This window comes from Pseudophryne corroboree, chromosome 6 (genome assembly GCF_028390025.1).
Source record: "Pseudophryne corroboree isolate aPseCor3 chromosome 6, aPseCor3.hap2, whole genome shotgun sequence".
NCBI lineage: Eukaryota > Metazoa > Chordata > Amphibia > Anura > Myobatrachidae > Pseudophryne > Pseudophryne corroboree.
Genome location: NC_086449.1, coordinates 138,392,078 through 138,412,038, shown reverse-complemented (window position 1 = coordinate 138,412,038; position 19,961 = coordinate 138,392,078). Strand labels below are relative to the sequence as shown.

General features: G+C 45.3%; 1 protein-coding gene across 2 annotated transcripts in view; it reads right to left on the bottom strand.

The window, feature by feature from the left end:
• Nucleotides 1-696: 696 nt before the first annotated feature.
• The window catches only part of TCF7L1 (transcription factor 7 like 1), a 47,782-nt gene continuing 28,517 nt past the window's right edge, over nt 697-19,961 (bottom strand). Inside the window, exons 4-12 of one of the 2 annotated variants that reach the window (XM_063931894.1) lie at nt 14,037-14,120; nt 7,593-7,725; nt 7,404-7,506; nt 7,236-7,319; nt 6,949-7,092; nt 5,246-5,405; nt 5,022-5,129; nt 4,469-4,535; nt 697-2,364 (exon numbers count right to left, since the gene is read on the bottom strand). In XM_063931894.1, the coding sequence (XP_063787964.1) occupies nt 1,943-2,364; nt 4,469-4,535; nt 5,022-5,129; nt 5,246-5,405; nt 6,949-7,092; nt 7,236-7,319; nt 7,404-7,506; nt 7,593-7,725; nt 14,037-14,120 (1,305 nt within the window). In that variant the 3' untranslated portion in view covers nt 697-1,942. The remainder of the gene's footprint in view (nt 2,365-4,468; nt 4,536-5,021; nt 5,130-5,245; nt 5,406-6,948; nt 7,093-7,235; nt 7,320-7,403; nt 7,507-7,592; nt 7,726-14,036; nt 14,121-19,961) is intronic. The other variant, XM_063931895.1, reaches the window with a different exon arrangement.

The window sequence follows — 19,961 nt, the reverse complement described above, 5'->3', positions numbered from 1 at the left end:
GCAACAAGAGTTGTCTGTAGGAGATAGCGACGCCTCCTGCATACATTTGTCTGAGGAAGCAGCCTTTGATCACCATCGCGACCACAACACACCATCGGATTTGTATGTAAACCATTGGACCCAGAGACATACACGGTTTTTTGTGCGAGAACACTCAGGCTCAGTGAAACCTGTGTGTTTTCGCCGCCACAGACCTGAAAAGCCGGCGCTTATTAGGGATTTTGTTTCACCTTCAGGTGAAACAAAATCCCAATAAGCCACGCCGTCCCCTCCAGTCAGTGTCCCATGCCTGCCGCAGCAGCAGCCTGGGACTGCAGGAGGGCACCAGGGAGCCGTAACCAACATCCCCCCCACCCCACACATCCCCTGGCGGTGGTCATGTGACGGAGGAGCCAGAGCTGTCTGTGACTGTAATGGTCAGGAGCCGGAGTCCAATGCTGCAGCAGATAACAATCCCAGATAAGCCGGCACGAGCTGCGGGCTAAAAAGGATAGCCCCGGGCAATATCCTTACCCACAGTAATGCATTTCATTGTGTGGAACAGCATACTTATGTAGAAATGCCAAGGTCCTAAGAAATCCAGATAACCCAGCCATGTTATTGGCAGCCCTTTTATGGAGAGAATTATGTATATTGCGTTTAGCAGTGCATTACAGTGAGGAAAACAACAAAACAAAAATAACGCAAATATGAGAGTTCAACAAAAACGGTCTCATGTCCTTTATTTGGTTTCAATTGTCTCCAACACAGGTCTTTGTAATGTAGCTGTTTTGGGGCCGACCCTACATTTCCAACCGAGTAAGACTTTTTAGTCTGCACACCGTACCAAAAACACAAGAACAAACCCATATATTTTAAAACACAATATATTTTCTATTTTGTTACAAAAGTCACATTTTCTCAATAATTTTCTTTTCCATAGAAAAAAAAACAAAACAGAAAAAAACAAAAAAACAAACATTGGAATGGAAGGGAAAAAAAAAAAAATAGAATGGGTTAAGGGAGGAAAAAAAAAAAAAAAAAACCTTCAGAAAATGGGAGAAGAAAAATAGGAGGCGATAGCCCAGGGAATGCCAGATAGATTACAAATAAAAATAGGTTGCTGCCCCAAGGACAGCAACTAAAAAGAGGAGATCAAGACTTTGTTCCTCCCCTGTTTTTTATTTCCCTTAGAACATACAAAAAAGGAAATCCATAAAAGGAAACATGCATACCCTATTTCCCCTATCCGGGCACATTATGTACAATATACATGGATTTTTCCTATTAATCCCATTTTCATTTTATTATAAAAAACAAAACAAAAAAAATAATATATATATTTATATATAAACACAAGAAAGAAAAAAAAGAAGAATAAAAAAGAAAAGAAAAAAAAAAAAAAGAAAGAAAAAAGGATGGTTAAACAACGTAATCCGCAGAGCTAAGAGTAAAATCGCTAGGTCAAATATTGACCAATAATCCGTGCGGGTCTGGTGTCGCCAAAAGCATTGAATGGCTGGCTGCTGGAGGGGAGATTTCCATACTCAGTCTGCCTGTATGTCACAGAGTACTGGAGGGTCGAGCTGTAATGCACAGGACCATTCTAGGATGTTCCATTAACAGACCTCTTAGTTACTGGTTCAACTCATCATACATGTCCTCAAGTGATGCATGCCATATACTAGCCAACACAATTAAATATCTGCACCAGTAGACCATGGTGTCCATATCCGCAGAGCATTGTCCTTATCCGCGGAGTATTATGTATTTAACAGGGCAAGATAAAATGGTCCCCCCATTTTCCCACCATCCTATATACACCTATCAGTGCAGAAACACATCCATGTCTGCAAAGCAGTATACATATATATACTAGTGCAGAATATCTGCAGAGCTGCAAAGGCTCCTCCTTTTAGCTGTGTGTGCTTTCTGACTTCCCGGGCCATGTAGTCTTTGAACGTCAGTCACTGGATTTGGTCACCAAGGACAGGGGCTGTGCCTGCATCATAGGTAAAGCTTGCAGGCTGGAAGAGAAGATCCCAGGCGGAGACAATATGGAGGATGTGAGTGGGATGGGTCGAGAGAGCAGAGGGGATCCAACAGAGGACGGCAGGTGCCCAGAATAACTGGAGGACGGAGGCGATTTGGAGGCCAGGAAGGCGGCAGAGTGGCTGAGCGACATCTGCATTCTTGCTTCAGGTTTGGTGGTGAGCGACAGCGGCTGAGCCTGTTCAGAGTGGGTGGCGGCAGGTGCTGCAGGAGAAGCCAGAGCAGCAGAAGGTGTGGCCGGAGAGTCCAACATGCTGCCATGGGAGGAGGCTGGACTGTCACATGACTTCTCAGCAGGAAGATGCTGCACGCACACCTTCTTGGGCTTAGTGACTGCAAGAGAAAAATGACAAGTCAACAACAATGCAGAGCAGATGGATGGTTCATCAGCAGAAAGTGACAAGAAGAGTTTACCAGAAGACATCGCGGGCACACATACTGCCCAATATGGACAACATATCGCCTAGCGTGTACCCAGTTTAACTGCATACATTGTACCTTTCCCTATTTTGTAAATGGAACGCTACACGTTCCATATCGGCTTTAAGACAAAATGAATATCTAGTGGTTTGAACACTGTGTTCACCATGTGCCTGTACTGTCACCAATAATGTGGGTGGAGCTGAAGACTGCAGTGGAGAATTAGAACTCGCAGTATTTCTGTGTGACCCTGTATTCAGGCTTTTACCGAATCTTATGGAATCAGTCTTTTTTTTTTTTGTGTCATGTGCAAGTGCTTCAGTTTGTACCCATAGGTCATTATGCGGAATTAGGGTTATTATACTTGTGTATTAATTTGTTATGCTACATTCATGGACCTGTATCATGTACAAGATTATTGATTCCTTATAAATATTCACAATAAAGTACTAAGAAATATCCATTTCCGTTCATAACATCTTCATTTCCCACTGTGGTTATGGTCTTGGGTCACCAGTCTTACACCCTGTAACGCTGTGACTGAGCGGCAGCCACTTGCACCTTGCATTGCAGAGATGAGATAGGATAGAAAATGTAAAACCCAATTTTAAGCAGCTCTCACATAACCAAAGTGATTCGCTGTAAAAGGTAACGCGTAGTCTGCTTCTGTCTATGTTGTGGGAATAGGTGCCACAGTTCTACTACTAGTTATAATTTGTGGGCGATGAATTTCTAGCTGTTCAGAGGGGTGTGGCATGTGTGACCGGCAGTCAGCATACAGACTGCGTTATCCCGGCAGCGGAATGCCGTCGGGGGATAGCAAGCGCAACAAGACCCTTGCGGGGCTCGATGGCGACCTGTGGTCGCCACAGGTTCTATTCCCACTCGGAGCGCCGTGGACCCCCACGAGTTGGAATAGGGTCTGTTGATCGGCATGTCGACTGTTGGGATTCTGAGGGGGTGGGATGTAGGGGGAGGTATTGTGACCAGCGGTCTCCTGACCGCCGGTCACAAAACTACATCCCCTGTGAACCCTACATCATGCCTCTCGTAACCAACCTAGTAATGCTGCCAATTAACACTACACTACACTACAGCCCCAATTAACACTACAGCCCCCCCCCCCCACACACACTCCCAACCAACAGCATCTACAGGAACTTTAGACACAGGATATAACCATCAGATTGAAAGCTTCCTTGACCAACAGTTTCACTATGTGACTGAACGTAATATGCATGAACCTAGAGGTTCTCAAATGCGGTCCACGAGGCACCCTAGCACTCCAGATTTTAAGTATATCCATAGTTGGTCACAAGTGACTTAAATTAGTGACTAAGTCAATTTGATTTAATTATCTGTGCCGAGCCATGGACATACCTAAAACCTGGATTGTTAGGGCGCCTCTACATTAACCCATTCCTCAGTTTTATTACAGGATGATGGGTCTGATTCAGAGATGTACACTAATGCAGCTGAAAGTGCAATTTTCTCTGCAAGGGAACTGCAGATATCAGCATGTGAAGCGGTCACCCACAAATGAAAGGAGGCGCAAACTGGAGCTACCGCAACTCATTCGCAATTGCGTACACGTGCGCAGCCTATATACAAGAACCTATGGGCTGAAGGGTAGACCTATGGCTACAGACTGGACACAGCAGTAGTCATGCAGGCGCCATGTTTTAGTACATTTGGGCTCGCAGCAGACATCAGATACACTCCCCCGAGAACTGCCACAACAACCTGTGTTTTAACAGCTACGTCCCAGAAACTTCATGTTAACATACCCAAATGAGCACTCTGTCAATCTCTTTGCATGCAGGCTCGCAGCGGCATCTTGATGCATGCGCAGTCTGAGGATAATCAGCTTTGCATACTTTGTCGGAATATCTGCAGGATCCTTTTTATTACAGTTATTCTGTACTACTGCCCCAGAAACAGCTCCCCCTGCAGGTTTGGCCTGAATTATTATACTTCCTGTACCACTTCTTGCATTTATCCGAAACACCGTATTTACCTTCTGCTTCCTGCGACTGCTTCTCTCTCTTCCTCTTCTTTCTCTTTCCCTGTTGATTACACAATTTCTGAGTCAATTAATGTAGGTACCGCATTTATTACTTAACATTATTTTATACAATGTATCTCTCACAGGGCTGCACATACTGTACAACTCTTCTGCAGTTAATGGTACAATCTAACCTTTAGATAAATAGTCCAAGGTTACAAGGTGCAAACAGTGATTTATGTATTAACAGTTTCTTATATAGCGCAGCAATTTCGGTGCACTTTCAACTGGACACAATGATATAACAAAAACTGGGTAATAAACAGTCAGAGGTAGGAAGGCCCTGCTCGCAAACCTACAATCTATGGGAATTTAATCCTATTCTTCCATGTGTTCATTACATCAGTCTCCTAGATAAAGCTGACAATGTGTGGCATGAACCAACATCCATGAAAGTGCAGCCTACCGATTTCCCAAGAACCCATCACATTAGTATGTCATGAGAACAATATCCCAAATTCCCAATGCACAGATTATATATTGGCTCAGCCTTCAGCACACTTACATAGTTGTCCCGTGCAGACCATGTTGGGTACAGCTGGGAGTGAAGCTGCCGCTCTTTCCTGGCTAACTCATAGTACTTGGCCTGTTCTTCCCGGGATAAGGAGTGCCACTGTGGAGACAGGACAGTTAGTTTTATTTGGCAAAACATCCAAAAGGTCAGCAACAGTGGAAATAAAAAAAAAAAAAAAAAAACCAAACACATAAAAACAAATGATAGTAACACACCCGACGACCAAGGATCTGGTTAATGGCAGCGCTTTCCTTTAGTGTGCACTCAGCTACGACCTTGGCTCTCATCTCTTTCATGTACAGCATGAATGCATTCAGCGGCTTTTTAACATGTGGCTTCTTCTCCTCTTCTTTCTTGACCAGCACAGAGGACTTCCTACAGAAGGACAGGCATGTTAATAGAATATTTAAGCCTTTGTTTTGCCCAACGACTAGACTGCTTAGGTTTTAAGCAGCGATCTCTTCGTGTGTACCCCCACAGCGATAGCGATGCGCAGCCTCGCGCAGCGCTATCGCTAGAGTGAGCCTGCATGCAGGCTCAATCTAGCAGGTCGCTCATTTCACCCGCGGTTCGCTCAGCACACGTCTCCCCAAATTGGGCCATTCACAGACCTTTAAGGTTTAGTTTTTTTTCTACAGTTATAGGACAAAGTCACCCACTAATTCCTAGTCATTAGACTATCTCCCTACCCGACCTCGCCACAAGATCTGCGTCTCTCATCCACACGCATTACTTGTTCACACTCAAAATTACAGGACTTTATCCGGGCTTCACCCACTCTGTGGAATGCCCTCCCATGCACAATAAGACTCACCTCTAATCTCCAAACCTTTAAACGTTCCCTGAAAACTCACCTCTTCAGACAATCAAATTCCAGACCCACCCACATAACCTTCAATGCATCTAATTACATCCTCTCTGTACAGTACACATAACATCGCATATCTTGTCTTTCTTTACTCTCACACCCTCCTGACACTTGGCCAACATTGCTGGGTGATCATATCATACAACCCATTAAGAACCTAGCAATCTGGTGGACCATTAAGCAATAGGTAGCATCTATCCTTGTGTATCAATGCCTATTTCCCTATAGATTGTAAGCTTGCGAGGAGGCCTTCCTACCGCTGTCTGTCTGTTTTTACCCAGTTTTGTTCTATTACTGGTATTCCCCAGTTTTTTCTATTACTGTTGTTCTAATTGTAAAGTGCAAAGGAATATGCTGCGCTATATAAGAAACTTAATAAATAATTGACTACATATATGTACTCTAGGGCTTGAGATACCCAAACATAGCCCTGATGGCACCCTAACGGTCCAGGTTTTAAAAAACAGTTCCAAGTGAGTGAGGGGTGCAGGGGTGAGAGATGGAGGAGAGTGAGGGAATGAGAGGTGTTGGGCTTATAGAGGGAATGAGGGAGTTAGAGATACAGGGGTGAGATGGAAGGAGGGAGTGCGAGGTGTAAAGGGTGAGTGGGAGAGAAGGAGAGTTGTATGGTTGATAGAGGAAAGGATGGAATAAGTGGCGCATGGTTTAAGAGGGATAGAGGCTATGAGAGGTGCAGGGGGTAAGGGAAGGAGGATGTAATAAGAGCAGGGGTGACATGACATTAGGGAAAGGTGTAATAAAACATGGGGAAGAGGTGGATGAGCACAGCTAAAATATGCTTTCTTTTACATTAGATAATGTTCATAATTATTGAAAATTCATTTCATAGTTCTAACGCTTCAGGGGTTCTAGGTGCACCTCCGACTCCCAGGCCATTCTATTCAGATTCCCACTGCGACCTCTGGTTTGCCCTTCTAGTGTCATTTTGACCTACCAGTGTGACACGTGCATACAGCTCTTCTCTAGGGAAAGACAGGCCACTTGCACTCACTGTGAAATGAGGGAGGATGTAAGATAGAGAACACTTACGAGTGGAGGTTGGGACTGAGGTTTCCACAGGACGGTTCTTGCTTTACAACAGGTGAAACAATGGCAGGGTGAGGGATCCCTGAGGTGTGCAAGCTGTGGTGAGGGGGAGGCACCATGTGTGGAGAGAAGCGACTGGAGACCAAACTAGATTATAAAAAACAAAAAACTTTGTTGTTAGAGATATTCTGTGTATATTATAACAGGGAACAGAACTATAGACTGGTTGGAGGAAGATACAATTTAGCCAGAGTATAGGGGTAAGAACAGAGGCCGACTCTCCAAGTTACCTGGACATCGAGGCATTCATCGCTAGAGCAGGATATGGGTGTCTGAAGCCACCAGGAGGAATGGAATACATGGGCTGGCCCTGCCTGAGAGAGAGACAGCTATTATGAAACAAACCACAAAACAAGATTATACAGATCAGATGTCCCACAAGATACATAAAAACTTACTGTGGGACCAGCCAGCCCAGGGGGTGAGGAATCTGTCCTACAGCTCCAGGAGAGAGCGGGTAATATGGAGACAGTTCAGACGGATGAGGAGGGCGGGGGATTCCTGTTAACGGAATAGACTAGCGAGTATTACAGAAACCCACAAAACTCAAATACCAATTATATCCAAAGACACCCCCACAACCTTACCCGTCTTTGGGTCTATATCGGGCGACAAATGTCCTGGAGAAGTCACTGGGGAGAATCGGTCATTGCTGTAGGTGATGAGAGGTGTTAGGGGGTGCATGTGATGGGGGTGTTGGACGACTGGCACCTTGTTGGACTGAGGAAAAGAAAACAAAACACAGTGTCAAACAGCAAGGCCAATGCTTACATTAGTTTGGACAGATGTAAAGTACAGTACCAACCCATCAGCTCCTGTCATGTTACAGGCTGTGTTTGAAAAAATGTCATGTACAAGCTGATTGGTTGGTACCTTATCTCTCGCCAAGCTTTGAGAAATCTCGCCTTATGTTTGCCTGTGCTCAAAATTATGTATGTATGTATGTATGTATGTATGTATGTATGTATGTATGTATGTATGTATGTATGTGTATATATATATATATATATATATATATATATATATATATATATATATATATATATACACACACACACACACACACACACATATATATATATATATATATATATATATATATATATATATATATATATATACACACACACACACACACACATTTATTCGCAAAGATGATTACAGACCTTCAATATTTCTAGTTTGTAACTCAATTGCATTTTGTACAAATATTTACATTTAAAAAATTACACAAAATTATTGCACAACACAAAAGACTTTACACAAGACCAAGCTCACTAAACCTGTAAAAGTGACAAAATGTAAAATTAAAAGGAAAATGGTATCACTGCAGGAGATGCTGTTTATACCCCCCTATCCCAAATGGATGGGAGTAGCAGGGATATATTTACAGAAGAGCCTCTTGAAGGACACATTAGTATTTGGGAGGCAGGCACAGGGCAGGCAGAGCCTCACCCTTCATTTGTTTTTTTCCAATGAAGGATTGTGAAGAGTTTAAACTTCCACCCCCCTCTCCTGCACTAAGTAGCAGCTCAGCTCTTGTTGCTGAAAGACTTAACGCCTAAAGAATAGCCAGGAATCCAGGTGCTAGCACAGGTACACAAAGGAGGAACAAAGGAGGCCTCACGTGTGTCAAGAAACATTTTGCACACACATGCAAGCATGAGCGAGCGTGTGAGGTTAGGAAAGCAAGCTTGTGTGCACTGTGCAGCAAGACTAAGCATGAAGACGTTCTGCTAGTGAATACAGTTACATACAAGATACACATACAGTTAACCACTTCCTCAATAAACCCGAATAAATCATATAATTGTGAGTACATCGAACATTCTATACACACACACAAATTAATAAAACATGGTCAAACACAATGGAAATAAAAAAACTGTATCCCAACTTTCTGCATAAAGCAGACCAGAGGATGGATTTGGGGGAATATGCTCAATTAATGGATTGACAATGGAGATTTAATTGTGCAGGAATGCAACAAGGAACCCTATAAAGATTATCCAACAGTATAATGAAGACCTACAAGCCCCCAAAGCAGCATGACAGTCCCACAAGTTAGTCACTTAAATTCACAAATGAATGTGAATCCATGCTTAGGATCCCAGGTCAGTGATTTCCCACTAGTTTATCCAACACTTTATGGTTCCATTACATATCAGGGGGGAGGGACGACTACAGAAACCCCTATATAGTAAGAGCAGCAGCTGAGGTACCCTCAAAGCCCAGTAGTCCCACCAATCACTATTTAGTACTTACCAGTGGGATTTACTGACATAGGCCAGAATTCAATTAGCCACAAAGTAAAAACCACAAGTAGTGCCTATTCAATTGTCAGGGAAAAAAAAGAAAGAAAAACCAGATTTGCGGTAATTTGACACAAATTTCAATTAATCACCCCTGAGCAGATGAAAAGTTGCTGAGATTTGGTTCATAACCCCCCTGGGACACCCCCCTGAATTACTAATTAGGAACTTAGGCCCTCATTCCGAGTTGATCGGTCGCAAGGCGAATTTAGCAGAGTTACACACGCTAAGCCGCCGCCTACTGGGAGTGAATCTTAGCTTCTTAAAATTGCGACCGATGTATTCGCAATAATGCGATTACTAACTACTTAGCAGTTTCAGAGTAGCTCCAGACTTACTCTGCCTGTGCGATCATTTCAGTGCTTGTCGTTCCTGGTTGACGTCACAAACACACCCAGCGTTCGCCCAGGCACTCCCACCGTTTGTCCGGCCACTCCTGCGTTTTTTCCGGAAACGGTAGCGTTTTCAGCCACACGCCCCTGAAACGCCGTGTTTCCGCCCAGTAACACCCATTTCCTGTCAATCACATTACGATCGCCGGAGCGAAGAAAAAGCCGTGAGTAAAAATACTTTCTTCATAGTAAAGTTACTTGGCGCAGTCGCAGTGCGAACATTGCGCATGCGTACTAAGTGGATTTTCACTGCGATGCGATGAAAAATACCGAGCGAACAACTCGGAATGAGGGCCATAGTTTTTAAATTATTTTTTATTGCCCAATAATGACATGTCATTTTTCAGAAACAAAAATGCAAAAAGCAGGAAACTGGGGTACAAGGTATGGGGGTACTTTATGAGAGGGATAAGTGTTTATAGACTTGCAGGTGGGATTAATCAGTCTGTTTCCACTTTTGTTTTTTAAAGTCCCCTAAAAGTAATGAAATATATACTTATACCCATTTTTATGTAACCCGACTTTAATTTTAGCACTTATTTTGCTGGAAAAAAAAATAGCTTTCTATCATTTTTAACATTTTACAAAAAAAAAAAAAAACCACGCATACAAAACAGCCATATCACCAAATTTAAGTACCAGAAATACTTTCATTATAACCAATAATAAACTTCTATACTGTTATCCAATGTTAGTTTAGCTTTTATTGGGAATAGGCAGATATACCGATTTTTCACTGCTGGCAACAATTTTTGCGGTATTCCCATTTGTAATTAAATAGGCGAATTGTGGAAACAAGCATATCTGTGAAAATCCCGTTTCCACAGCAACCCCCCCCCCCCTCCACACACACACAAAAACGGCAATCACGCTAAATTACCATGATATTGCGGCTACTGAATTCGGCCCATGAAGGGGATACCCATTGTAGCTAAGCAAAAGGTGAAGAACACATATATTAGTTCAGCTTCAAAGAACATTTTGGACTCCATGTAGACCCAGCAAGTGGCAGTCATATGGCAGCTTCACACTTCTCCAATCTGATGAAGCCAGGAACCAGAAACTGCGACAGAATGGGAACCATGGAGGAGTCCTTGCTTTAACTCGGGAAATACTAGTATTAATAGTTTACTCATAAAGGGTAAAAGGGAGAGCCACTCGCAGCATTCATGGGAGAGTAATAAAACGGCCAATGTATTAATAGATACATAAAAAAAACAAAAAAAACACAGATATAAAATAGGGGTCTATGGGGGGGGGGTGTCATTCCGAGTTGATCATAGCTGTGCTAAATTTAGCACAGCTACGATCAGGCACTCAGACATGCGGGGGGACGCCCAGAACAGGGCTAGTCCGCCCCGCATGTCAGTGCCGGCCCCCCCCCGCAGAAATGCAAAAGCAATGCACAGCGGCGATGCTTTTGCATTTGAGGAGTAACTCCCGGCCAGCGCAGCTCCTGCGGCTGGCCGGGAGAACCTCTTTGCTGCCTCTGGTCGCAGCGGCTGCGTGTGACGTCACGCAGCCGCATCTGTGGCCCACCCCCCGCACGGTCCGGCCACTCCTACGTTGGCCGGAACGCGCCCCCAAAACAGCGGCCAAATGCCGCCGTGCCGCCCCCTCCCGCACAGCGACCGCCTCTGCCTGTCATTCAGGCAGAGGCGACCGCTAGGGAACGACGGCCTTCGGCCGTCCGGCATGCGCCAGCGCACTGCAGTGCCGGCGCATGCGCAGTTCCGACCCGATCGCTGTGATAAACTGCAGCGAGCGATCTGGTCGGAATGACCCCCTATGTACTAAGCTTTGGAGAGAGATAACATGGAAAGTACCAGCCAATCAGCTCCTAACTGTCCTTTGTCAAACACAGCCTGTAACATGACAGGTAGGAGCTGATTGGCTGGTATCTCTGCATCTCTGTCCATTTCAGCTCTCTCCAAGGCTTAGTACATAGACCCCTATGTGGTTTAAGGCACCAGTCAGATGTAACCAGGAGAGAAGAGCACTGCAGTCATTTATTTATAAGCTGCCACAATGCTCTGCAGTGCCACAGGGGGGAAGCCCCATGTACAAAACAGGGACATGCAAATTGGACATAGAAACATAGAATCCAGCTTTTGGCAGCATACAAAGTATTGGGGGTAAAAGGCAGAGCGGAGACAAACGGCACAAGTGGGGACTGGGACAGCAGGGAGGGGACGCCACTGCAAGCTTTACAGAGCATGTAAAACCTTAGAGCAGGGGTATTAAACATGCAGCCTCCAGATGATGTGGAACCACACATCCCAGCATGCCCTAATAACAAAACTGCGGCAGGGCATGTTGGAATGCGTAGGTCCACAGCAGCTGGAGGGCCACCTGTTGGAAAGCCCTGCCTTAGGAGGATGGGGAATAAGGATTAGAGTGGTAGGGAACTCAGTATGTGAGTAGCAGCAGCAGGAGAGGAGTCTTGTAGGCAGGAGTGGAAGGATTATATAAGGAAGGAGGTGAGGCACAGGTCAGAGGCAGATCTAAGAGGGTGTGGGGGAGAGTATTGGAGATTAGATTTCAGATATATAAGAGGGGGGGGGCTTTTGTGGGTGAAAATAAGTCATTGGAGTTTCATTCTGGAGAATATAGGGAAACAGTATAGAGATTTACAACGGAATGTTGAGGATGCAGAGACGGCAGAAAGGAAGATGCGTATTGCGGTAGCATTTAGGATGGACGGAGTGAAGACAGATAGGAGAGTGAAATGCCTGCTAGGAAGAGGCTGCAGAGTCCAGGAGAGGGTAGAGCAGTGTTTTGGTTTCAACTTGGATAAGAAATGGCCACATTCAGTGGGCAGACCCCAACCTCATGAGGCACTGTGCAGAGGTCACTTCTAGGTAATCCACCAGCAAAACAACTAGCCTATTGACAGCCCTAGGTTGTTGATGTCACACTGTCTTACCTGCCCAAGTCCTGGGTAAGTATGGAAAAGGCGGTCAGAGGTAGTGGTAGGAGTACAGAGAGGGGCAGAGTGTCATGTGTAAAGGTAGCTGTCAGACACAGCTAAAACCCCTACACCAGATTGTTGAGGGTTAAAGGTTCCCTTCAGGGTCAAGTGTGAGAAAGGTAAGAAGATAGACCTACTGTGTCTGCCATAGTAGCAGAGACCTCATTAGCACACTGGACAGACACATGCAGAGCCCACACAATCTGCACACGTTACCTGCATACCCCATGCTTTTCAATACAGACTAGGACCAAAGCCTTCTTCTCACATTGTTAATATTAATAATACATTTTATTTATATAGCACTCTTTCTCCAATAGAACTTAAGGTGCTTAACAGATAAAATTAACATAAGAAACAAATGAAATACAGAAGCATGTAGATACTAAAAGGGACATTATGGAAATGCTTCAGTAAACAGGAAAGTCTTGCATCTGTTTTTGAAGGATTCTATAGTAGTGGCCTCTCGCACCGAGTTCCATAGAGTCGGAGCCGCATGACTAAAAGCTCGAACCCCAGATGAATTACGGGAGATTCTAGGTACTGCTACAAAAGCCCATCATCTATAGATCGCAGTAACCGAGAGGGGCAGAATGGAATCAGAAGCGGCTTTTGAAACTCAGTAAGCCGATCCTGAAGATGATTCTCCATGTTACAGGCAACCAGTGAAGGGAGTAGAGAATGGGTGTTATGTGTTTTGCACCGGTGTAATTATTTTTCTGGGAGACCAAGGTAGAGGGATACAAATGCATGTATGACTTCCTTAAGTGCTCGATTCTGGCTATGTTCCTCAAATGAAAGAGTGACGATTTAATTGTGGCCGATATCTGATGTTTAAGTGTGTAGCCACCATCCAGGACAACACCAAGATACCGCATATGGCCAGTGGTTTGTAATTCTGAATACCCAAGTGTAAGTCCAGTTGGCTGGTTATGTTAATGTCCAGTCAAGTATAGAGGGTTCCTTACTAGCCTTTAATCAGGATTTGTTCAGGGTGCAAGGATATCATGGATTAAGGATTATGTAACAGCCATGGAGAATTTTATTTAATAATAAAAAAAACAAAAAAACAACAACATTCTCTCCCAGCAACCATGTCCAGCTCATAACGCCAGAACTTATCTAATGCACAAACATATGTAAGGGATCAGATGGACAGGACATGTGGCACAAGTAAGCAGGTGTATTCCCATCCAACGTGCCTATTGTTTATAGTGGTAAATATAAAGGGGCCAGTGTGTAGTGTGTATAGTAAGAACTATATTAAGGAACAGGCAGGAGCTTCCTGTAATATGTACAACCTGCAAAGCCACCAGTAAAATATGCATCTGTGCAGCTAGGCCAGGTGGCACTCACCAGATGGGCAGGTGACGGCGACCTGGCATCCTTCAAGCCGGCAGTACTTGGAGCATCGATGAGAGGCCATTTCATCTGCAGATACTGCAAAGAGAATACAGACACAATTTAAACAAACACACAACCAAACATTTGAAACAAGTAAATACAGTGTAAATTAGGATGCAGACCCCCTCATCATAACAGCTGCCACCCCCTTGCCCTCACTGGAAGACTACCTAATGATAGACAACACTGACTCAGATGGTGCCCTTGCAGCTGGCACAAGGCAATATGCCAGCAGCACCAAGTGCCGATACACTGGACATAGAGCTTACATCAGAGTAGTGTGACCGCATGAGCCACCTGTGCTTGGGCAACTCTTTTGCACTTGGTATAAAAGCAAAGAAACAAAAAACAGGAGAAACCACTTAGGGATAAAGAGTATAATACACATGCTATAGAAGCATCAACCGGTTACTAACCCTCCAGTAAAAACACTGGCCCAACAGTTTTACCCATAACCACTACATTTAAAACACTTGCCATTAAATAGGTGTAATTAGTGGAATTAAAAGCAATTATCAGCCAAAAGTTTCCAAGAACAGAACCTTAAGGTCAAGTCGCTATGATGGTATAAAGAGTTACCTCTCAGCATTGTCAGCTATGGGTCCCTACATTTTAGGGATGACAGACTGAACATTATCATAAATATAATTTATGTATCGCTTTTCTCAAAAAGGACTGAAGGCGATAAACTGCATATAGGGGCCGATTCTGAGGTGCCTGCAATGCCGATGTTACATAAATTAGCAACTATTCACGCCTGGCATGCCTCCCATGGCGTCTGCGTACACAGTACACATTGCAATGTATTGGGCAATCCTGGGGCGGTGACTGGGAGACTGCTAAGTAGATGCACGAAGGTATTCCACCTGCTGGGTGTGTTATTGGGGTGGGGTGGGGAGGAAGCGTGCCCGTCGCAGATGTTGTGGACATTGGAGGGTATACTCTGATAGAGATTCTGCACCTAGCATGCAGGGATGGCTGTCATTAGGTCGACATGAAAAAAGGTTGACATGAGTTTCTCAATTTTTTCATTTTTTGACCTTTCATACTTAACGATCAACTTGGACTACAAAATTGGGAATGGTGCCCGAAGCTCGCGAGCCATGCGAGGGGTTGCGTATGGTGCACTAATCGGGGTTCCCCATCACTTTTTGAAGAAAACACCAAAAAAGTAACCTTTCCATGTCGACCTAGTGATCATGTCGACCAAACGTGGTCGACCTAACTCATGTCGACCTAATGAACCACACCCAGCATGCAGCTGGTGCCAGTCCCAATGGTAGAGACTGCACAAAGTGGGGGTCCTAGCCATTGTGAATTCGGACGCACGCTTGTACCCCAGGAGAAGGGCTTTTGCTAGCCTTAGAATAAAGTTGCAAGCTACATCAAAAGACATTGGGGCAGATGTATTAAGCCTGGAGAAAGGATAAAGTGATAATTACAAGGTGATAACGCACCAGCCAGTCAGCTTCTAACGGTCATTTTTCAAATCCATAATGATTGGCTGGTGCATTATCACCTTGCGCTTATCACTGGTTTATCACTTCTCCAGGTTAAGACATCTGCCCCATTAAATCAGTCCCAGTAGCGTGCAACAGAACCAACCCCATAGTGAGCAGGCATCGCCCCATCCTCTGTTGCCCTTTACACCTGTCCTGAAAGCAATCAATTAAACCTTTATCAAAATTACATTGGGGGCAGCCAACACTATGCTACATGTGTGGGAGTGAGTGCCTCCGCTGCAATACATGTCATATTAGCGGCCTGTAAAGCTCAGTCTATGGAGAAATCTGACCCGTTCTCCTCCCCCAGACGCTCCAGTGCTGGGGAGGATTTAGGGATTTGTGCAGGGTGAGGGGGGTAGCAGGAAACTGCCTGCATGGGCAGATATAAATCCTGGAGGATCCAGGGGAATGTTTACATGGGAGAAAGAAAACTAGGGCAGTGAAACCAACACAGAGTAAGACAAGGTCCAGCTGTGAGTTGGCAGTCCAGAGACTGGAGACCTTCTCCTCCTTACATCAGCTGCTACACAACAGGCTCCTTCCAACACAAGCAGCTAGAGCCCCTGCTAAACCATTAACCTGTTCATGCTGTCCGTGGCCAGAGCAGCTGAGTGCAGACAGGGCAGAGAGGAGAAGTGCCCAGTGCCAGGCCTGTCCTGTAGAGACTGGAGTTTAAGGGGATGTGGATAGGCAGCCTGTAGTGACTGGAATCCAGCAGGAAATGTCCTTATTGTTCCTGATGACAATTTCCAGAACTCCAGCAGACAAATGGCATTGTCGTCCAGAACAACCCCCCACCCCCGCCACTCAGAGCGGCTTTCCAATTTTAAACCCTCTTCCACTTGATAGATAAGCAGCAGAATGATATCTGCAGGAGGGGGAAGAGGCTAGAAGCGCTGAATGGAATAGTTCCTGTGATAAGAGTAGAGCACAGCTGAGTGATCGTGGAGGATTTGTAAGACAAGGAAACACCTGACTAAAAGGGCATCTAACAGGCCTACACCAGAGAGGCCCTCTTCCTGCAGCCCTCTTATCCCATGTATCCAGGGATTCCCCAACACATTCCTTTACTTCATCCAAACTCTTTCAGGCCCAATACTTATTTTCGAAGCATTTAAACTTTTGGTGACCTGAAATTAACAGTACAAGTGGGAATAGGCTCCTACAATGGGTTTGCCTTATTTATGGCCTAAATGGAAATGTAGGTGAATTTATGGCATGAGTAGACTCCAGGTCACATGGGTGTCCTGTCTCCTCCTTCACTTCAATCTGGTATGTTGGCATTGAGTTGTGTGCCAGCATAGCTTGCCCAAATGCATAGTCTATAGTAAAAATGTATTATATATATATATATATATATATATATATATATATATATATATATACACACACACACACACACACACACACACACACACACAGTGTCAGCAACTTCAGGGTGTAAAGGCATCAGGAAAGATTAACTAGAGCTTGCAACCTAAACTCTAGCCACAGTGTAGGAGAACGTACAGACTTCTATCTATCTATCTGAAGCAAAACTAAATCTGTAAAATATAAGTGAAACCGAAGTGAAAATTGCACTCATTACTGTGCAACATAACTTAGGCCGAAAGTTTTTACATGCAGCTCGTCACTGTACCCTAGTGGATATTCACACACACCCATAGTAACAATGCCCCCTGCATAAAACAGACAGCTATACACAGACAGATTTCTTAATGCGGAATTGTTTTCTTTGCTATAGCCTGCAGGAATGCTTCCCCTCCCACCCTCCCCCCTCTATCCTTTGCTCCCACTGCACTCCCCCGCCTCCTCACCCCCACCCCCCTACAATCAGTGGCACAGTCTCCCAGTCACTCCTGCCCTGGGGATGTTTACTTTGGCTGGGCCTAGGCCTATAGCTCTGGAAAAAGGAGAGGGTGAACGGGACTCAGGGAGGGGATGCAGTTAAACAAAGCAGCTATATGCTATAAAAAGTAAAAAAAAAAAAAAAAAAACACACTTTCTAAATGTGTGTAGTCCCTGGAGAGCAATCCCTGGACAAGGAGATTACTCCCATCATGGCCAGCACACCAAACCTAATCAGAATATTCACCAGCAAGGCTCACAAAAACCAAAGTGGACCAAGTATTGGCCCAGAGGAGAGTGAAGTGATGTAAAGGGTTCATATAAACACAGTGAATAGATAGTGGGTTAAAATAAAAAGTTGAGGCTTGAATAACTGCTAGTAAACTATAATGTCTGCCAATTACTAGATGCTGGCATGTAAAGCGGGTTTACAAGAACTAATCTCATTGGAAGAATAATTGAAAGTGAATGTGTTTGCTCAATCTACTGCGCAGCCCTGTGCATATGGCAATGACGAGGATTGCTAGTGGTGAGCAGCACTCAGAATTCGGTCTGCAAACACCCACAGCATTGGAACCCAATACCAAGGCCGTACAGCTGAACTTTAATTTGGGGCCTGATACAGCTCTAAGAAAAGTTCCCATCTATTTCTTCCCCCAGAGCTATAAAAAGCAGTGTGATTCGGGATGAAGCCAAATGCAAGGTGGCGGAGCTGTATGTGGGATTGCAGACAGCCTCCCTCTGACCCCGCGCAGGGCAATGTTTCCTCCAGCACAGCCTTTGATGCGGCTTAGAGTGTGCTGGATGAAAGAGAACCGGGTAGAGAGCGGGAGTCCCCAAATCTGGCAAAGAAATAAAAATTACAAACAGGGAACCCTAGAGCCCTCCTCGCTGCTCAATAAGGGGAGGGTATGGTTAACCCGTCCCTTACTGCCCACAGGCCCTGAAGGAAGTCTGCAGGCTGCAGAATTAATGGTACATTGCCACATAGCTAAACTGGTGGCACTAGCCATTATTTTTATAGTTCCCATTATTCATCCAGCCAAGTTTACAATCTATTTTTGTTTTTAGAGGAGCCCGGGAACAAGTGACTTGTCCAGGGTCACATACAGGCAATTCTTATACAGAGTCTCTGGTATGTCTGGTAAAGTCACTGCTCACACACTTCCTGCACACTGGATAATGCGGTGCTGCCTGAATGGCCTTGGTACTACTGCACATAACACACCACAGCCGCCAACTATTGCCAGTCTTCATTAGTAACACATGCACAAGTCTGGGATATGGCTTAGCAGGACGGGTTTGGTATCTGAATCAACATGTCTCAATTGTGAGAGCAACGCTTATGAGGTCACATGATCTTAAACTTTAAGGGTCACTGCTCATAGTACCTCAGTCCTACATTCCCAGGAATAAAAAGGCGAGGAGTGGGATAGTGACACAGAGACCAAGTAAAAAGTCTAGCTGTGTCCCCGACATCAGTTCTCTCACACCCCTCTTCCAGCCCCTGAGAACACAAAGGTGAGTAAACAACCTCATTCCTGAGAGATTACACCTTGCACAGATTAGTGCACACACCTCCCCCCAGCCACAAACAAATGGATGCTCACAGTAAAGGGACAAGACAACTTTAATGCAGCATGATTTAACACTCTAGACGAGGGGTGGGCAATTATTTCAGCTGAGGGGCCACTTGACACTTAGTCACTATCCGTGGGCCACGCATAAAATAGCAGCTCCCCCCCCCGTGCCAAAAATATAGGGACGTGGCTTCGTGTGGAAGGGGCATGGCCAAAAGATAATACAGATTCATATTAGGCTGCTCCATTATTCAAATTGCGCCACTTACACACATTACACCAGGTAGAGCCCCTTTTACACACATTATGGCAGGTAGAGCTCCCTTATACACAGTATGGATGGTAGAGTCCCCTTTTACACATTACAGCAGGTAGAGCCCCCTTTTACACATTAACATTTTATGTGGGATAACCATTGCGCAGCAAGCAAATTATCCAGTGTATTATGGCCCCTGGGTAAAGGTGCGACACAGTGATAGAACACCGGGGGGGGGGGGGGGGGTGACACAGTGACAGAACACAGGGGGGGGGGGGGGGGTGACACAGTGACAGAACACAGGGGGGGGGGGGGGTGACACAGTGACAGAACACAGGGGGGGGGGGGTGACACGGTGGGGGTGACCGAACAAACACGGTGGGGGTGACGGGGTGACCGAACAAACACGGTGGGGGTGACCGAACAAACACGGTGGGGGTGACGCGGTGACCGAACAAACACGGTGGGGGTGACGCGGTGACCGAACAAACACGGTGGGGGTGACGCGGTGACCGAACAAACACGGTGGGGGTGACGCGGTGACCGAACAAACACGGTGGGGGTGACGCGGTGACCGAACAAACACGGTGGGGGTGACGCGGTGACCGAACAAACACGGTGGGGGTGACGCGGTGACCGAACAAACACGGTGGGGGGGTGACGCGGTGACCGAACAAACACGGTGGGG